We start from the raw sequence: 20535 nt of genomic DNA on the forward strand, positions 1-20535 counted from the left end.
CATCTACAAGGCACATGTCAGGAGTGTGAAGAAATACTCCCAACTTGCCTGGATGAGTGCAACTCCCACAACGCTCAAGAAGCTTGACACAATCCGGGACAAAACAGCCCGATTGATGGGTACCCTATCCACAAACATTCCTTCCTTCCACCACCGATGCACAATGGCAGCAGCGTGTGCCATCTACAGATGTTTTAGTTATCTTGTTACTTTATTTTTGGCCAAATGCAAATTGCACGTTTAATTGGCTTTTCTTTGTATATGCATTAAGGAAGATAGAAATTGCTAGATATAAAAAGACCAAGGTCCATCTGAGTTGTACAACAATAATGGAAAATGGGGGTGTGCAGATTGTATATTCAATGCCAGTATTTAATAATTATACAATTTGATGAATTTACTGAATCTGAAATGAAATCAGAGCTGCCGATTCGTATGTCTTACTACTGCTGGATTATTAAAGGCTCACTATGGCTCTGTTCAAAACCCAGGGCGGTAGATGGACAAAAGTTGGCCCATTCCCTTGAGTTTAAAGATAGATAATTTGTGAAGTAAACTTTTGGGGTGATCCTGTACAGGATATTAACGTTTAAATAATTTTTGACTAACATAATGTGGAATTACTTTTTTTTAATAAAACAAATTGCTATGAAAAACGGGTGATAGTAAATGTGGAAAGTCACCTGCCCCTGACTGCATGAGGATGAAAAATTTCTGCCATTAGCTACTTATAGAAAAGTGTTTGTTATACAAAGGAACCCATCCCCCGGAACAAACAAGAGCAACTTGGAGTTAATAGCAGAATGACTAAAGTTGCATGCATGATTTAAAAGTTATCCTAATTATGATGGTTTCTGTGAAATCAAGTAAGCACTTGAGAAAAGGCAAAGCATATCCACAGAAAAAAAAAGCAGGATGTTAAAGTTGATTATAATTATGTAGCTCATTTTTATGGGACTATGGGTTTCCCCAGAGGTTTTACGACTGACACAGGCAGACCAGGGAAACTCCAGCTTTAATCCCAGTCAGTTAATAGATCTTCAGTGGGGAGGAATAGGGGTGTTTAAATTGGTTTTGTTACTTCTTCTCATTAACACAAAATTAAGGCAGCATTTCCCCTCTTAGTTGACCTTTACTTTAAATGCGCATGCATGGTTGCGATCAGATGGGCTCATCGACCATCAGAGCAAAGCTCAAGCGGTTCAGAGCCATCTGAATTCTGATACTGTAACAATGCCGCAAATGCTTTCCCACTTTATGATCTAGATTCAGTTTCAGTGTTAATCATTCAATTTAGAATTTACTGGTGACTTGCAAATATACAGAGATTTCCTGTTTCATTATGCTTTAGATTGAAGGAGTCGAGATTACAACGTTGTAATTCCTTGAGAGAATCTTACTTGGTTAATCCCTTGATTGCGATAAGAAACTTTAGCTGTTCCAGCAAGTTATTCAGAACCTTCTGGAAGTTAGAGTGCAACAGAATTATGAAGTTTTTTTTGTTCTTTATTCCCAGCATTCCTCAACTTGTTTTAAACATTGACCTGGCTCCAACAATTTTAGACATTGCAGGCCTAGACATTCCAGCTGACATGGATGGCAAATCTATTCTGAAGCTTCTAGACACTGAAAAACCTGTCAACAGGTGAGAGGACAGCAGTTTTGCACTTACTAAATAAGGCAAATTCTGCTTCCATTACATAGGATTATGATATTTTTAGTTGCAGTTTTGTAATCATATTCTGTGCCTGTTTATCATTAAAGCCATTAGTGTGTAGTAACTGACTGACTGAATCAATTAAGTTCCATTTTACTACATGGAACTACTTGATTTGCCAAGATTTTTCCTTTGTTCTGGGGATCCTGTTGAACAGTTCTGTTCACTTTTGCATGGAATCCACAAACCCATGACTTTGGACTTTATAAATGTGTCATGGTTACTATTGAGTTACTACATTTGTTATATCAGCAAACATTTGATCATGAAAAATTAATGAAAACTTGGCCAATGGAACAATAATTACCAGAATTTATGTTTTTGAATACATAATCATGGACCTTCATTTACATCTTCTAAAGCTATTCTAATCAATCATCATTAATATAATGGGGAAAGAACTGACAAGGGAAAGTGTAGTTGATTGGGGAGCTGTGTGAAGGAAACTGTATAGTCTATGTATTGCTTTGGGCATATAGAATAGTTCAGAATAGAATGGAAGTGTTCAAAAACTGGAGTTTTGGATTAAGCATGGGTTCTTGAAACTGCCTGAATTTCATTTGCATGAAAGCGATGAATGTAAAAGTCAGGAATTTCTATAATGAATGGCTGTTTAGTCACAGTAACTTTATACACAGATGATGATTAACAATCTACCTCCATTGGTCTCGGCACCAACTATCTGAAAGATAGTTCTGTCCTAGTTATTTTGAGGAGGGTGGTATATTTCACCTGTTTTTCCAAGTTACTGTTTCAAGGTATTCACAATGATTTTGTAGCTAGACCGCTAGCAGTAGCAACAAGAGTATTAGCAGCAGAGAAAGGCCAAAGAGGAACAAAAGTTTCCCACACCTCTTTTTAAGAAGTTAAGTGATGTGAGATGTAACATTCAAGCTGAATAATTATCATCTTTGTAAGGGGTCTATTTTAATGCATGATCATTGGTTTAGATTCTGTATTTTCAAAGCCATGAAATGTTTGTTTAGCTTTCACAATCATTGTACCTGGAAAGTCGTTTTTTTCTCATTTGCACAACAAATCATTAGTCTGATTTTTTTTCGCTATATGGCCACTTGTATCAATATGTGAACTAATAAAATAACCAGTGTGATGGCATAACATATAGATAACCAGTTGCAGTACTGGATAATCATAACTTACAGCTCCAGAAAACAGAGCAGATTTTGAGGAACATTCACGCCACACAAGTGCCAGACAATGACCATCTCCAACAAGAGAGAATCCAACCATCGTCCCTTGATGTTCAATGGCATTACCATCACTGAATCCATCATTATCAACATCCTTGGGGTTACCATTGACCAGAAACTGAACTGGACTAGCCATATAAATACTATGTCTACAAGAGCAGGTTAGAGGCTAGGAATCCTGCAGTGAATAACTCACTTCCTGATTCCCCAAAGCCTGTCCTCCATCTATAAGGCGCAGGTCAGGAGTGTGATGGAATACTCCCCACTTGCCTGGATGAGTGCAGCTCCAACAACACTCAAGAAGCTTGACATCATCCAGGACAAAGCAGCCCACTTGATTGCATTACATCCACAAACATTCACTCCCTCCCCCACCGATGCATAGTAGCAGAGTGTGTAACAGCTACAGGAAGCACTGCAGGAATTCACCTTCGACAGCACCTTCCAATCCCATGACCACTTCCATCTAGAAGGTCACAGGCAGCAGATAGATGGGAACACCACCAACTGGAAGTTCCTTGGAAGTCACTCACCATCCTGATTTGGAAATATATCGCCGTAGCTTCATTGTCGCTGGATCAAACTCCAAGAACTCTCTTCCTAACAGCACTGTGGGTGTACCTACACCACATGGACTGCAGCAGTTCAGAAAGACAGTTCATCACCACCATCTCAAGGGCAACTAGGAATGGGCAATAAATGCTGGTCCAGCCAGTGAAGCCGACATCCCGTGAATGAATAAAAGTAACATTCTGAGCTAACACAATATATAAGCTGAAAATGCTAGAAGTACTCCGCAGGTGTAGCCACAGCAGTGGAGAGAGAAACAGATGGCAGAATTACCCCAGCCATTTGGAGGTGAGCAGGGTGCAAAAGTCCCAGGACATTAGGTCGGGATCCCGACATAATCCCACCCTCTTCCAGCTTTCCCTGGAGAAGAATTGAAGTGAATAGGGATCCTTCCTGGATCAATTGGGTAAGCAACTAAGAAATGCTTAAATAAAAACAAAAAAACTGCGGATGCTGGAAATCCAAAACAAAAGCAGAATTACCTGGAAAAACTCAGCAGGTCTGGCAGCATCGGCGGAGAAGAAAAGAGTTGACGTTTCGAGTCCTCATGACCCTTCGACACAACTTGAGTTTGAGTCCAAGAAAGAGTTGAAATATAAGCTGGTTTAAGGTGTTGGGGGTGGGGGGAGAGAGAGCGAGAGAGAGAGAGAGAGAAGTGGAGGGGGGTGGTGTGGTTGTAGGCAAAAGCAGTGATAGATCACTGCTTTTGCCTACAACCACACCACCCCCCTCCACTTCTCTCTCTCTCTCTCTCTCTCTCTCTCTCCGCCGCCGCCCCCCCCCCCAAAACACCTTAAACCAGCTTATATTTCAACTCTTTCTTGGACTCGAACTCAAGTTCTGTCGAAGGGTCATGAGGACTCGAAACGTCAACTCTTTTCTTCTCCGCCGATGCTGCCAGACCTGCTGAGTTTTTCCAGGTAATTCTGTTTTTGTTTAAGAAATGCTTAATGTTGTTAAGCCAATTATGAGGAGTTTCAACTCTGAATCCTGGATTTCCCAGCCAGGGGACCTGTTTTCCAACCTGTCAGTTATCCGCCAGGGTCACCGAGGCAATTGCACAGTGGGAAGAGCTTCTTCAGTGAAACTGACAAGCTGGGAAGCCTTTGGCCAGTGAATCTGAAGAGCTGTAGCCATGACCATTGAGGTACTGCTGTTCAAAGCATTTCTCAGAGAGAGTGTTTTCACTTCTCGACAGGTGATTACCACCTTCATGGAAGGCACTCTGCCTTTATAGCGCCACATTCATCTTTAACTGCACTTCCCTGCTGCCAGCCTTCACCACAGCATGGAGGCAGCTTTAGCAGTTGCAGCTTACACCTTTGTTGAGTGGCAAGAACAGAAGCAACATCACCATCAGCAACATCACCATCAGCAGGAGCACACCAGCGGCAGCAGCTGCCTTCTCCTCAATCGCATGCAGAGCAGAAGGGATGGACTCTGAGATTCAGGTGGAAGGAGTCGAGCCCCTCAACACAGGGTCTACAGGCAGACCTTGACATTTTTGAGTATAAGTGCCTCAGGAGAGTCAGGCTCTCACTGCTGATATCTGTTGCCTCCTGGAACAAGGCGTCTTTTCCAGTGGCGCAGGTGGGCATGCATTGCCAATGGCCGATTAGCTGCTGTCATTGGATTGGGGAGCCTGGACGAAGGATGATATTTGTTTTTTTCTTGTAAAGAACAACTGCTGGGCACGCTGGTCAGAGTCAGGTTCCAAACTTGAAAATGGTGCTGCCATTCCGGCAGAGACTAAAGCAATAAGATTCTGCTCAGAGTTTAAATTTCAGATCGCTGACCTCTCATTAACTCTGTTTCATTCTCCACAGATGCTGCCTGACCTGCTAGTTATTTTAAGCAATTTTTATTTCAGATTTACAGCATTCACAGTATTTTGCTTTTAAAACATGAAAGTTGTCCTTATCGTTAGGTGGCTTTCAGATCAGTGGTAATGTTAATTGTCCCATAATTGCCATAGGGCTATAAACTAAACACAGCTAGCAGTAACTCATTCTTCACTAAGCCAAAATAATTTCAGTCAGTTCTCTACTTTGATTGTTCAAATTCTACTATGTGTAAAAGAGGAATACCAATTTCACACAGGTTTCAGTTGAACTAATATAACATATAAACATGAATTCAGTTCAAAATCTATCAAAATATTTTCAGGTTCAACTCGAACAAGAAGACAAAGGTTTGGCGAGATTCTTTTCTTGTGGAAAGAGGGTATGTTGTTAATTTTTTTTAATGTAATTGCTACTTTTTCAAGTTATTTATTTCATCATTGTGATAGCAAATACTAATGGTGCAGTGTTTTGTTTTGTTAGTAAACTACTGCATAAGAGGGACGAGAGTAAGAACACTCAAGAGGAAAATTTTCTACCTAAATATGAAAGAGTGAAAGATCTTTGCCAGAAGGCGGAATATCAGACATCTTGTGAGCAATTTGGCCAGGTAGGTACATTCCATCACTGAAGCTGGTGAACTGCATGACAAAGCCGTAAAACTGAACATACATGCAAACTTCTTCAAAGGAACTGGCAAGAATCTTGGTTCATTCTTTAGTAGTGTTTTTTTTTAATGTAATTGTCCATCAATTAGTGTGAATATGTGCATTTACATTGAAAGGCCCATAATATGTAGCTAGCATTGTTCGGTTTGAAAGGTCTGGATATGTAGTAGGGAATGAAAACTATCAAAGCACAGGTCAGTTAGAAAAGAGGGGAATGGCAGTGGCCTGAGAAAAGATTAGTATTCTAGGTTTGTATAAAAGCAGCAAGATTTAAGATAAGAAATTGTGTAAAAGTGTACATACTATAGAAATTGGAGTTATTGACATTTTATTCTGTCAATTTACCTTTTTCAGTATGGAACTTGGTTTTCAATCCATTTATTAGGAATTAGGGATGATGATTGCATTCAGCCAGAAAATCTGAAGATTAAATTGTACTTAGTCATGTAGTAATGCCTATTAGTAACAAATTCAAGGCCAATTTTGTGTTGTGGGCTCTCACCAACTGGAGACTGCATTGAACCTTCCCTGGCTCATCTCATTTAAAACCATTAACAGCTGTCCAACTGAAGTAATCTTTTTAATCATTTAATCTGCCAAGATTGGTTTTGAACTCAATGGAGCATAAATTCTAAAGTTCACAATAACGCAACAATTATGAATCAGTATCATCCAAACATACAGCAACACAAAAATAAGTTGTTTAAAGGTGCTGAAATCTACAGAGAATGACGTGACACATCTTCCTAATCAGGTTGATGACCTGCAACTGTGCCTGTCCCCAGTTGGTTAAGCGCTGCTGCCTATGTTTTTTGTGCCACCTTGTCCTGCAAGAAAGAGAGGTGTGTCGGTGAATGTGGTACAGTGTGTTTGGTTATCGTGGTTGAATAGCGGACAGTGTGTGCACACTGTGAGTTGTGGGTGTGAGGCTTGCAGCAGTGCTAAGCCGAGGGTGAGGCGAAACTATGACTGTGAGGTATGAGTCATAATTGCTAGTGATTGTTGGTAGCTGAGTGACCGGGGTATGGCACATTGAGCAATGTTTGGGTCACTAGCGGTGCAGTTGGTTGGCTATGGCATTTTAAGATATACTCATTAACTTTTCACCACTCATGTGACATCACTTGCCCCACTGCATCCCGGGGTGTTCTGGGCTAGACTGCTGCAATGGATATCCGTTCTCAATACCTTTGCAATGTCTTTCTGGAGGGCTTCCTGCCCCCTGTGGATAGAGGGCATCTTATCTTTACTCTATCTTCTATAGCATCTAAGAATCTTTGAGGAAGCTCTTGGTACTAGCTGATCAGTCCCCCTTCATACTGCCACCTTCTCATTTTTGTTTCCGTTGGCCTCCAAGAAAATTTGGGGCTGGACTAGAGCAATTGTTCAGTGTGATCACAATTTCCTCTGGTTTGTACTCTACTGTTTTGGCTATCTAATTTAATATTCCACTGGTATTGTTGATTTGTGTTCTACTACTTGATAATTGAAAACAGTTCTTTCCCAATCCATTTAATTTTAATTCTACCCTAATTTCTTTACATTTAAAGTTCTAAACCTCATTCCTGCTCTTTAGTAAACCTAAATCTCAGATCATATTAAACTTGATCACCCTTTCATCACAGTCCGTCAGGAATTCTGCAATTTACATTTCCTGCATATTGTCAGCATCATTATTGATCACTAGGCCAAGATAAGCACTGTCTCTTGTGGCTTCCTTTGCAAACTGATTCACAAAGCAACTAAGCAATATGTTTATCAAGTCTGGCTCTAAACTACTTGGGTTTTTCCCATCATTTTTAGGTTGGCTGAAGTCTCGCATTAAAATAACTTTCCTGTTCTCAAATACCTTTTTTGTTTTTCTTCTTCGAGCAAACTGTTCCACCTTAATGTTATTCTATTATATACCTCTTGAGTTAACTTGGATTTCTTTCAAGTCAAATACTTCTGTATGTCACCTCCTTGCCTCCATAGGGTCCAATTCTTTTACCTCCCTATTTACCTCTATTGAACACATTTATTTTTTTCTGTGGTACATTTCCAGAGGCCGGGATTTTCCAGTCCCGTCCACAGCAGGAATCATTGCGAGCGGGATAGAAAATTTGATGGACCAGCCAAAGGGCCTTTGACTTTTGAGTGGGAACTTTCGGTCCACTGACCAATATTGATGTGCACACTTCAAGGTTAAATGCATCACAGTTCTCCCAACATCCAGATCTTCCCACCATTGACTGGGGAGTGCAGATAACTATGAGGCCTGGGGAAACCCTGACTTATCTCCACCCCTCTTCCCCCTCACCACCTCTTTTTAGTATGTGAATAATGACCTGGCAGCACGCTACTCACCACTGTACCCCAATGAAACCAGATTATTCAGTACAGAGTAGGCCTAGCATCTTCCTGTTCTGTATAAAACACCACACCATGTAGTGCAATTTCCCAGTGAGCCAAATCACACACATATATATATATATATATATATATAATATTTAAAGTATTATTGATTTCTCTTTATATGAATGTAAAAGTTTTGTACAATAAATGCCCTTTTTTTTTGCCAGTCTGAAATCCAAATTCTGCAACCTGCCAGCTAAGGATTCAGAACATGTACAGGGTTTATTGCATAAAATCCATTTGAAATAATTTCAGTGAAGCTTCTGATTTAGTTGCAGCATGTTAAGTTCAATCCCTTTCATGGAGAAAGAGCAGTCTTGGCCTCCTGATAAAGTGCACCATTACATCCATTCCAGTAATTATATCACAGATGGTCAAAGCAATTCCTTTGTCAGAGTTTTTAACAGAAATGTTAATAAACTATCATTGACATTGCTACATTAAAGATCAAAATCCCAAAAGAGGTAAATTTTACCTTTTAAATGTAATTAAATATTAACATTGTGGCTGCAAAGAATAATTTGCTGTAATATGGATTATTATGCAAAGTGTGCTCATATAGTGTGGTGCGTTAATATTGATGCTGCAGGCCTTCTCATTTGCATGAATTCACTTTTGTGGTAGAGCTGAAAGATGCTGAAAGTCGAACCTACAAACAGAATAATTCAAAAACAAACTAGGACAGACCACAATCTAAAAATCACCTTCTGTGGCTGTCAAAGAGTTAATAACACACAGACTGCAGCCAGTTTGTCAGAGTGTGTGGCGATCCAGCTACCTGACCCCACACACACACACACAAAAACACAAACATACCCCATCCCAAACTCTGCTCCAATTAAGTTATATATGTTCAGTACACTTCTTGCAGGGCTGAATGTCGCCTACAGTCCACTGTGTGCTTATGAGCATATATCGTAGTGCCCATAATTGTATGTAGTTTTGATCTAAAGCTAGAATTTACTGTTTAATTAGTAGACACACTCACCTGGGGTGTATGATCCTTTGGGTGGATAGTTGGCAATATGAATGTGAGGTTCTTAACCATTTCAAAGTCCGGGCCTCATTTAAACGGAATTAGCTAACTGCTTGTTCCAAATGGGTGTAATAATGCAGTTCACCTTCTTTCTTCTGGCACCTGATGCAACACTAAGCAGCCTGGAGGCCAATCAGCCATCTCCAAGCTGGTGCAGTGGCAGGGGTGGGGGGGGGTGTTGGTAGAGTGGGTGGTGTGGTGAGGGTAGAGGGAGGATTGTGTTTGGTAGGATGGGGAGCGCAAAGTGCCATTGGCAGAAACTATTCAACACTTCTGCTCCTCTTAGCCCCACATATACTATTTTTCACACAGATTTATGGAATTCGCCAATAGGTTCTAATAAGGGGAGCATTTATAACAGGAGCTATGTGCAGAAGGCCATAATCTGAGCTTCAGGGTGCTATCTACATAATAGGGAAAGGAAGCATGTGGTATTAATATTCTTTCTATAATGGTTCACTAATGGCATAAATTGACCAGTATGAGATAAGGGATGGGAAACTGTGAGGATAGATTTGGATACTATAACACTTTCTTTTGGAATACAGAAGGCTAAAAGGAGATTTAATGCAGTTCAAATATATTTCAGAGCACGGAAAACTTGCTGCATTTTCAAATTTTAGGCAGATAAAGCACTTGCTGCATGCAAAGACCTGGAATTGCCTCAGAGCTGATGCTGCCCCAACACTGTACTTTCACTGGAAGTGAGGGAGAAGCCTTGTTATACACACATTGCACAACCACTCAGGCGGCAATGGCAAATTGGGAACAGCTCCAAGGAAGTTCCCAAAGCAAAGTTTTCATGGTGCAGTACAATTTTCAGAATAACCCTATATCTGGCTAAAAAAAAACCCTCTGATGATATGGCATATGTCCGATAATCTGGACTTGTTCTACTTGAGCGTAACTACCATGCAATTATTTTAGCTAACCAAAACATAAGCCTTGGGTTGTATCAAATCTTTTCCCTGCTAAAACCTCCTATTAATCTAAGACCAGTCTGGAAAGTGAAGATACCTGTTGGCTTCCTTTCTCCACTACCAACTCCATTCTTTACCCTGTATCTCCTGCACCCTCTTCTTTCACTTCTAACAACAACATTAGGGTATAAGCAAATTCTTTGTCACCATGGCGAAGCCAATTACCTGGCATTCCTTCTGATCTCCTGTTGTAACTTCGGCAAAAGGTGGGCAGAAGCCCTGGAGAAACTCACCCTCTTGAGCTCGACTTATCCAACTTCCTGCTCCATTGACTCCATTTCAGTGACTTACAACTGAGGCCCTCTAATTCCCTTCCTCAACCCCTTCTCTCTTTTCAACCTTAAAGGTGCTAGATAAATGCAAGTTGTTTTTATTTAGTTCTTATTTATTTTTCAGCTTTGTGATCCTTCTGTGTAAAAGCATTGTCAAAATTAAATTATGTTTTCTTCACAATTACGTTTTTCTGGCATGGAGTCAAAAACCAACCTTGAACTACTGAAATTTTAGGTATGAATTTCACTTAAATAAAGTGCTGTAATAATACTAGAATTTTTAGTGTTGATTTCAGTTGTAAATTAAGGAATAAAAGAAATTAAATTTCTGTTGATAAATTAGCTGTCATATTACACTCGCCTTCTCAACATAGTTGACATCCTGCTCTATTTGTCATGTTCTCTGCATTGTTACATGAAGCAATAAACTGATTCCCAGTCACAGATCAAGACATTTTGCAGGCTAAATGACAGCAGCAGAAAAAATTCTGCATTTAATTTAGCCACCTATTTACCAGGTGCACTCTAAATCAATTGTTTTTTTTTAACCCTATAGGATTACATAAAATATATAGCATAGAAACAGGCCATTCAGCCCAACCAGTTCATGCCCAGCCTCTATGATCCACTCAAACCTCCTCCCATCTTTCATCATCTAAATATATCATAGCCCTGGATTCCCTTCTTTCTCATATGTTTGTCTAGTTTCCTTTTAAATGCATCACAGACAAGTTCACCATTTCTGTAATTCTTCCTTCAATAAGTTCCATTGTTCATAAGAACATAGGAAAACAGGAGCAGGTGGAGGTCATTCAGCCCTTCGAGCCTGCTCCGCCATTCAATATGATCATTGTTGATCTCTATCTCCACGCAATGCTCCTATGCTCTCCCCATACCCTTTGACACCTTTAGAGACCAAAAATCTATTTCCTTCTTAAATATATTCAGTGAGTTGGCCTCCACAGCCTTCTGTGGTAGAGAATTCCACAGGTTCACCACCCTCTGAGTGAAGAATTTTCTCCTCATCTCACTGCTAAATGGTCTACCCCAGGTCCTGAGATTGATCACTTATTCTAGACCCCAAGCCAGAGGAAACATCATCCCTGCATCCAGTCTGTCCATCTCTGTCAGAATTTTATGTTTCAATTCTTCTAAACTCCAGTGAGTACAGGCCTAGTCGGCCCAATCTCTTCTCATACAACAATTTTGTCATCCCAGGTGAACCTTTGCTGCATTTCCTCTACGGCAAGTATATCCTTTCTTAGGTAAGGAGACCAAAGCTGCACACCCTACTCCAGGTGTGGCCCTGTACAGCTGCAGTAAGACATCCTTGCTCCTGTACTCAAGTCCTCTCGCAATGAAGCTAACATACCATTTGCCGTCTTACACAATGAAGGCCAAGATACCTTTTGCCTTTTTAACATACCATTTGCCTTGAAATATGAATATGAATTCAAATGACAAATTAAACTTTAGAAGATAGAACTGATCCAAGTACATTTACTCCCAGCTTTCAGCTCTCAGAAATATATTTCTAATTAGCTAAAGTGAATCGTGGCTATTTATTGAACCATATGAAAGAATTAATTAGGGCAGATGTAAACAAGCAAATAGAAGAATATTTATAGTAATGGTCATTTCTAACAGAAATTTTCCTTTTCAACTAATTGTACTGACTAGCTTTTCTCTTTGTTTTAAAAAAAATCACATCGCCTAACAAAATTACTCAGTAATTGCTAATATGGATTTGAGACCTGCAATTCTGGAAAATATTATTTCTGTCAACAAGAATGAAAAATGGCCAATTACAATGCACCTGCCGTAATGACCCTTCAACCCTTGTCAAGGAGTTAATGATTATTTAATTGGTGTAAATACTGTGCAGTGCCCAAATTTGGAGACAAATGGGTCAACAAGTTCAAACAATCAGATTAGATTTACAGATCAGACCCAGCATGTACAGCTTATAGCTATTATGGAATACCATAATCAGAGTTTTGGCATAAGAGATCAGCCCCAGGCATGCTAAAGAGCTAGAAGTTTTATTTTTCTTTGTCACTAAAAGAGGCACATCAGAAAGCAAGAGGACCAGAAGAATTAACAAGCACTAATGAAAAGCAGAAAGGTAAAGTATAAATAATGCTAAATAATGCTATGGAGTAACAGTACAAGATATATGTGAACATTAAGGGAACTGTTACATAGTGTGTTGTACTGAAGCATTAAAATGTTAACACAAATAAGAATGATATAGATATTAGAAATGAAAGCAGCAAGATATCCTATCAGGTTGGAGATTGATCTGATCCAGTTGTTCATCTGCAACAATATAATTGCTGGGGCACTGAGCACCCTATGTCCAACTCATACAGAACTGCAAGCTTCATATCATATTCCACATGAAGCTCTGTGTATTTAGTTTTTCCTATTCATTCCAGTGTTCTTATGCTCCCTTTCTCCCAGTGCATCCATTTTAAAATCATCATTTTTAAATCCGGTGACTTTACTGCACCATGCCAGCAGCCCTTCACCCCAACCCCACACACTTAAGTCCCTGACTCTGGTTGGCTAAACATCTCCTCCCTGCCTCTTCATCAACAACAGAAGTTTCAGTCATCACATTCTGTACTCCAAAATTTTTTTCCTCAATCTTTCTTTCCCCTTGCAACAGCTATTCCTAAAACTTGACTCTGCATACATTTTAAGTCATTATTTTCAATCTTATTCCCAGTTTTGCATCAACAATACATCCTGTTAAGAGGATTGTTATATGAATACAAATTGTTGCTGTAGCAGGTAGTCTGACATGACCAAAAATAACAATCCTCCATGGGGAAGGTAAAATCTGGAAGGAATTGACATCACAGAGATGGGGCTGGTGTTATGTGCCCCATTATTCATATATCCTGTGATTTGCACAACATGTGCCATCAGTATGTGAAAATACACCGATTGTTTATGGGTGCACCATAGTGCATAAAAGAATAGTGGAGCACCAGATGAATAAGTATGTTTATATACTCATAATATACCATATGCTGTCTTTGAGTCCTTTACTAAATTTCACATCAATTACTAACCAATCCGTAGAAATAGTCATTTCCCCATCCCCCTATCAAATCTGTTCATGATTTTAAAATTTCTATTAAACTTCCCCTTAGGCACCTCTGCTCTTCTGGAAATGGCCCTAGTATCTCAAATCTCCAATCATAACTATAATTTCCTAACCCTGGAATCATTCTGGTGAATTAACATTGTACACAGTCTCTAGAAGTAGTAGCAGGTGAGCAGCTGCTTAGCAGCACAGGAGCTGCCGTTCATGTCAGTGGTAGTTTGTGGCAGAGTGATAGAAGGCACCATCTCTGAAACATTGAATGCGTGGGGACTGCAGCAAACAAAACCCCTCAGCACTGATTTGGGTACATCAGGATTAAGCACAGATATATGTATTCCCTGTAGCTCATCAGTTGGCTATGCAGTAATCCATCAGTGCAATTCTGTCACCTGGGAGGCATTTAGTAATAAACCAGAAGCAAAACTGACAAGTCCACAGCATACAAGGGACAAACACAGAAGTGAACCGCATTCAATAAAAATGTTGCAACTACTGAAAAACTTAAAATCTGATATTAGTTGTTATTTATTTCTTTGTCCAGAATGGAGATTGTCAAATGTCCAAAAATCAAACAAAATGGTTGAATCTTTTGCTGTTCGGTGTGGTATGGAAGTTGATGGCAGTGATGATCTTCACTGTGACTGTAAGATACACATAGTAGCTTCAAGGATATTATTCCAGCAGATCAGTCACTCTCATAGTCTTCCGATGGCTCAGATATCCTAGTCCAAGCACAACGCATAAAAATAGCGTTTTGATATCAAACACAGAAACTATATCAGTTCAGTCCTTAATGCATAGTGCTGTCAATTCAAACCTCGCTAAGATAGAGCAACATAATTCACAATTCATGTCACAAAGATAAGTACCAATGATGGAGACCATTTGACATATTTCAGTCCTCTTCCCATAGACGTTTATGATCCGGTTATTTACTGAATGATTGCAAAGATTTACTTCCTTTACCCTACCCTACGCTGTAAAAATCACACTTTGGGTGCAGCTTATCAGACTCAACTGCCCATTGTTCAGTATCATCTGCAAATCTGACCAACTTGCAATGCACATTTGAAACTGTGGTGGTTGGCTAAGTAAATTGGAAGCAGTAGGGATCCCAGCATTAATATCTGGGGCACTCTCCAAATCTATCTCCCCATCCAACAAAATTTTCATACCTAGTACCAGCCCCTTTCTTACATGCAGCAAATTTATTATGCACCTCAAAGTCTTATTTAAGACATTCACAGGTTTAAGCAATAGCCTTCCAAGTGGAATTTTCTGGAAGCCTAAAGAAAAAGAAAGGACTTGCATTTATGTAATGCTGTTTATGACCACTGCCAATGAAGTGTAGAAATATTTTAACACAAGAAACATGGATGTCAGTTTGCCCATAGCAAGGTACCACAAGCAATGTGATAATGACCAGATAATCGGTTTTAAGTGATGTTGGCTGAGGGATAAATGTTAAACAGGACACCAGAACTCCTTCCCTCTTTGGCTAGTGCCTTGGGAGCTTTCTCATCCTCCTGAGAGGGCAGGTATGTCCTTCGTCTCATGCCAACTTAGAAAACTAACAAAAGCTGACCAACAGCTTTTTAAAAAAACTCCTGGCACAACCTCCAGATAACTGATATGTTTCAACAGTGACTACACTTCAAAACCACTTTGATTATAAAACACTTTGGGATACCCTGAGATCATAAAAATCCATGCTCTTTCTTTCAACACCTTAAAAAAAAAGCCTTCCCTTATGAAAACAAATGGTCATGTGAACTTTGTAATTTAAGCTGTCAGTAAATAAGACATTCCTTCAATTTTGTTGGAGAAACAATATATAAGGACATAATTGGTGGTGAAATGTATTCACAACTGCATCTGGTCTCACACACAAGAAAAGATGATGATTACAAAAGAGGTAGCATGCACTCAGGTAATAAAAGTGCACAACATTCACTGTCACACTTGCTTCTCTTGAGATGAAGTTTTGAAACATTGCAGGTCTGTGATTACTTTTTCATCCACTGAAGTAAGAGCCTCAATGAAAATAGATTTGCAGGTTTAGTGCGCATGGTAGCATGTTTTTCTTGCTTCACTATGGTCAAGGTACAGTCAAAACCCTGTCGTTAAAACCTGGTTTGGTTCTTCAAACAGATAGGTAAAAGCCAGCCCAAATTCTCTGCTATGGCACTGGTTCTTAGGCAGGGTCCTGTTCCTTCACCGATCTGTTTTTTTTTTCGGTGCTCTGCTCCAAAAATGTGTCTTATTAAATGTCCCTGATCAGAAAGCTGCTTTCTGTCATGTGGGCATTGTATCTATTTTTTTTATTGTCCCCCTCACAAATGATCTCTGGCAACCTGGCCACTGTCAAACAATGGTATCCGAATGTCACCCATATATCATTGCAACATAACCATTGTGATAGAATAGGGTTTATTTCATGTCCATTCTTTGGAATTTCACTCCAAAGCTGAAAAATCTGCAAAAGGTATTGTGAACTAGTTGCTTTAATTATTTGGATAATGGCAGTCATTAATCCAAAGGAAAGGTCTGTTGCATTTTAGTGACTTCTCAATGAGATGTCCCAAAAGTTTGTTTACATTTTAATGTCTTGTCCCAACATGAAAGCTAGCTCCAAGGCCTTGTGTAGTATACTGACAGGAAATAAAAAAAGTCACCCAACCTCTCAACTCCATTTAGTTTTTAAAAATAAATTGTCCATTCTCCATGTTATTTATAGTAAAGTATTCATTTGGAATTTATACTGTATAAATCAATCATTCCATATTGCATGAACCAGAGATGATGCATTCTGGTTAATATTTTGCACTTATATTTCACAATTGACGAATACTTTAATGTAACAAAAGGAAAATACGCAGTAACATTTGGAGTTTCAATAGTCTAACCAAACCATCACTTATCCAAAAGTGATTTTAACAGTTCTTCATACATTGTATTCCCTTCCCACTCCAACCACAGAACTGGATCATAGAGACAATATTGGGCAAGATCTTAACTCATTTAAAATTCAAACTCAGAGTTAAAATTAGGTTCAGTATCTCATGCAACATCCATCCTTGCACAGTGACATTTCCTTTTTTGTTATTTATTCTCTCCCTTTCATTGCTTTCCATTTACTATTTCCCTCTCCCTTTTTCCCTCCCTCACCCTTTCTCTCTCCCTCTGTCATCCAATCATTGATATTCATTTTTCCTTTTATTTTCAACCCATTTGCTTTCTCATTCCTTGTTATCAATTACCAATTTTCCTTGGAATCCATTTCCTTTCCACCCACTTGGTCGACCCCCTAACCTCCCAACCACCTGAGTGGTTATTAATACACAGCAACAGGCACCTATCAGTGAGATTCCTAGCATTAATGTTAATGATTGCTGCCACTGTGTAGACCGGAACTCCACTTCATCCACAAATTCCCACCAATAATATACAAAGGCTGCAGTCCCTGACATTAGTGTTGTCTGGAGGGAGGAACATGTTTCAGTGCATTAACAGCTGAGTTCAGGGAGGACTGGGACTGGGGATGGAGTGACAAGCCACTATGCTGATTTCTGTCAGCAAACATTTATTTACCAGCCAGGCCCCAAATACTGTCCGTCAGTTTGAAAAGCTGACAGTCAGTATATGCGGAGGTGACAGAATAATGTGGTAATCATTTCTTGGTCCTCTACCTATTGTTGCTTGCAGGAAACTCATTCTCTTGTTTTACAACGTTGTCCCAGTGAACACAACAAGACTCTTCAATTAAAGTTTGAAATTCACTTGCACTGTTAAGCCCCGTTAAGCCCTCATGTCATATGTAACCATTGTGGGCTCATTAGCACCCATGTTTAGGTTGTTGTGACTGCCCTTAGAGTTCAAAATAGCACCACAATGCATTTGCACACTTGTGGAGCACAATGGTACATTGATGCAGGGACTAACGCACGCAGTGAACATCTGTCAGAAACATGCAGAGCAGGCAGATCATGATGTCAATCAGTGTGCAATGCTGATTTGACCCAACCGGTACCATTTAGCAGCTCAATGCCCCAACAAATGCCTTTTAATCATGCAGAGCGAAGCTGCATTCAGCAGTAGGAAGGAACATCACCATCCTCCACTGACCACCGCCCCCCCCCCACCAACCTGCACCTCCCACACACACTCCACCACGGACCAACAGCACTGTTTAAATGGATCATCAGCAACTTACAGATTGGTTGGTTGCTTGTTGATTTCTTCTGGCTATTGCTACAATTCTGCAAATGTTTGGTGCTTTCTATACTTGTTTCAATTTGCAGAAGTCTAGTGTGGTAGATGCTCAAGGACTTTTTGCTGAGTTCAAGATTTCTGCACAAACCTATTGCTCCCAGTCATGGGTACACTTATAGGGATTCCCCTCAAAATATAGCATAACTTAGAGAGGTTGGACGGAGCAGGACAAGTTGCTGGAAGAGGGAGGAGGTGGTGAAGGGCTCTTAGCAGGAGGCAATATCCACCCAGTGTGCTCATGGAGCAGTTCTCCTACTTGAATGCAAGTGAGGAATGATGTATAGGCTTCATCACTTCATTAAGGATGTTCGCACTAGAATCTGCCACCTGTTGTAGACACAAATGCAATCTCCATACAGGCAAGGACAGCTTTACCATTGTGAAAGTAACCATGGCTGGGAGCAGTACCAGAAATTCCTTACCAATGTCAATGGATGTTTGGTTGCCTCTCTGAATTTTCTGTCCCACCCATGACCGATCCCGCCATGAGTGGGACCAAAAAATCCTGGCCCATGGCTTTTATATGCATCTTGTGCTTTCCAGACTGGAGCTGGAGACTTTTGCAATGTCCTGTAGTTGCCATGACTGTTCCATAATGGAAGCTACTAAGGTTCTCTGTTTGAAGAGAGCTAACAACACTTCATTCTCACCTGCCAAGACAAGCAAGCAGAAAGAGCAAATGGCTTCACTAGGATTGCAGTCTTCCTAAGGTGCGGGTGCCATTGACCACACACATATCACTTTGTGGATGCCATATGTCAACTTTGCTGTAAACTGGAACCGAAAGGGATTCCACTCCATCAAAGTTCAACTGGCGTGTGACCAAAGGCAGTGAATCATGCAGATCAATGCTTGGTATCCTGACAGCAGTGAAATTGCATTAATTCTGTAGCAGTCCACTGTGCCTGCTGCATTTAAGTGACCAAGGAAAACCAAAAGGACCTTAAACAGCTATCCAGCTGATGACGTGACTGATTCCTGTGTGCAATGACACACAAGAGTGCAGCGTGCATGCAGTGAAAACTCTGCTGCCACACCAAATGTATAAAGCAGCCCATTGGCATACTGAAACATTTCTGCTGGGACAGCTGTGGAGGAGCGTTGCAGTACCCAGCAGAGCAGGTGTTATCTTTTATGGTGGCCTCCAGTGTTGTATAATACAGTTTGTTAGACTAAGTTTCATAAAGAGTTAACTGTTATAGGCTGTGATGTCATAGAAGGAAGTATCACACACCGATGTGATCTGACAGTCTAAAAGAAAGCAGCATAGAAAGAAAATAGTGTAAGGGAGTGCTGTCATAACTGTAAATAAGTTACAATAAATTTAGTGTTTGCAGCTGGCAGTATCATATTTTAGTAAAAGCGTTAAAAGATGGTGATACAAAAATTTCTCCTTCTACTGGAGCGATTTGAGAAAGTTGCAGGCCTAAATCGAGCTGAAACATGGCCAAAGTGGTATAGGAGATTCACTCGATTTCACACTGCATCAGTTCATGCAGCGAAGTTAAACTGTGAGCAGGTCAGTACACTTTAGTACACAATGGGCGACTGTGCGAATGACATTTTAGTTACCCTTGGGATCGATGAGCGTATAGTCACATATTTCAAAGTCATTGCATTGGAGACATATTTCAGTCTCCACAAGGACACAATCATGGAATGCACAAAGTTCAATAAAAGTACCCCGAGACATGGGAGAAACATTGAAGCATTTATTAATGATTTTTAATGATTAGCAGAAGACTGTTGAGTATGGTAATCTTAAAGAGATGATTTGCACCAAAATAGTGTTGGAGTAGTGGATGATACATTATCAAATAATTTGCAGTTCCAAGAAGGCTTGACACTGGTGAAAACGATTCAATTAAGTAGATAGGCCGAGATCAGGAGGCAAAACTGATCTGAAGTCAGAGGAGAGAGAGAGAAAGAAAGAGAGACAAAAACAGAAACAAAAACAGGTCTAACAGCAGCTGTGGAGAGAAAAACAGAGTTAACACTTTGAGTCCGTATGACTTCTTCTCTCCACAGATGCTGTTAGACCGGCTAAATTTTTCTAGCATTTTCTGCTTTTGTTTCAGATTTCCAGCATCTGCATTATTTTGCTTTTATGAGAGGGTGGGACAGCCTGAATACCAAAGTAGCCGATACAGTTGAATTTGTCGTTCAGAAAAAAAAAGGGAAAATAGTGAGAGGGATACACATGTGACATGAAAAGCAATTAATGGAAGTAGCCCAGATTAGCTGTTGCTGGTATGGAAGAAAAAGGTATGGGTACGGGAATTGTTCTGCCAAAGATGCACAATTACTTTGGCGCAAAAAGATGGGATGTTTTCAGGCAGTGTGTCAGAATAGAAAAAATTGCCAGAACGTTCAATGAAAAAGTTTTGAAAAGAAACCGGGACTATGAAGTTGAAGATTGACAAGACATTGAGAGACCCTTCTTAGGAGAGATTGAAGAA

At 40.0% G+C, this 20535-nt stretch overlaps 1 protein-coding gene across 9 annotated transcripts in view; it reads left to right on the plus strand.

Annotated features, from left to right (window-relative positions):
- The window catches only part of LOC121286930 (extracellular sulfatase Sulf-2-like), a 369814-nt gene that overhangs the window by 305584 nt on the left and 43695 nt on the right, over positions 1–20535 (plus strand). For all 9 annotated transcript variants that reach the window (XM_041204225.1, XM_041204226.1, XM_041204227.1 and 6 more), the window contains 3 exons: positions 1517–1645; positions 5665–5721; positions 5823–5949. In XM_041204225.1, coding sequence (XP_041060159.1) covers positions 1517–1645; positions 5665–5721; positions 5823–5949 — 313 coding nt within the window. The remainder of the gene's footprint in view (positions 1–1516; positions 1646–5664; positions 5722–5822; positions 5950–20535) is intronic.

This window comes from Carcharodon carcharias, chromosome 14 (genome assembly GCF_017639515.1).
Source record: "Carcharodon carcharias isolate sCarCar2 chromosome 14, sCarCar2.pri, whole genome shotgun sequence".
Taxonomy (NCBI): domain Eukaryota; kingdom Metazoa; phylum Chordata; class Chondrichthyes; order Lamniformes; family Lamnidae; genus Carcharodon; species Carcharodon carcharias.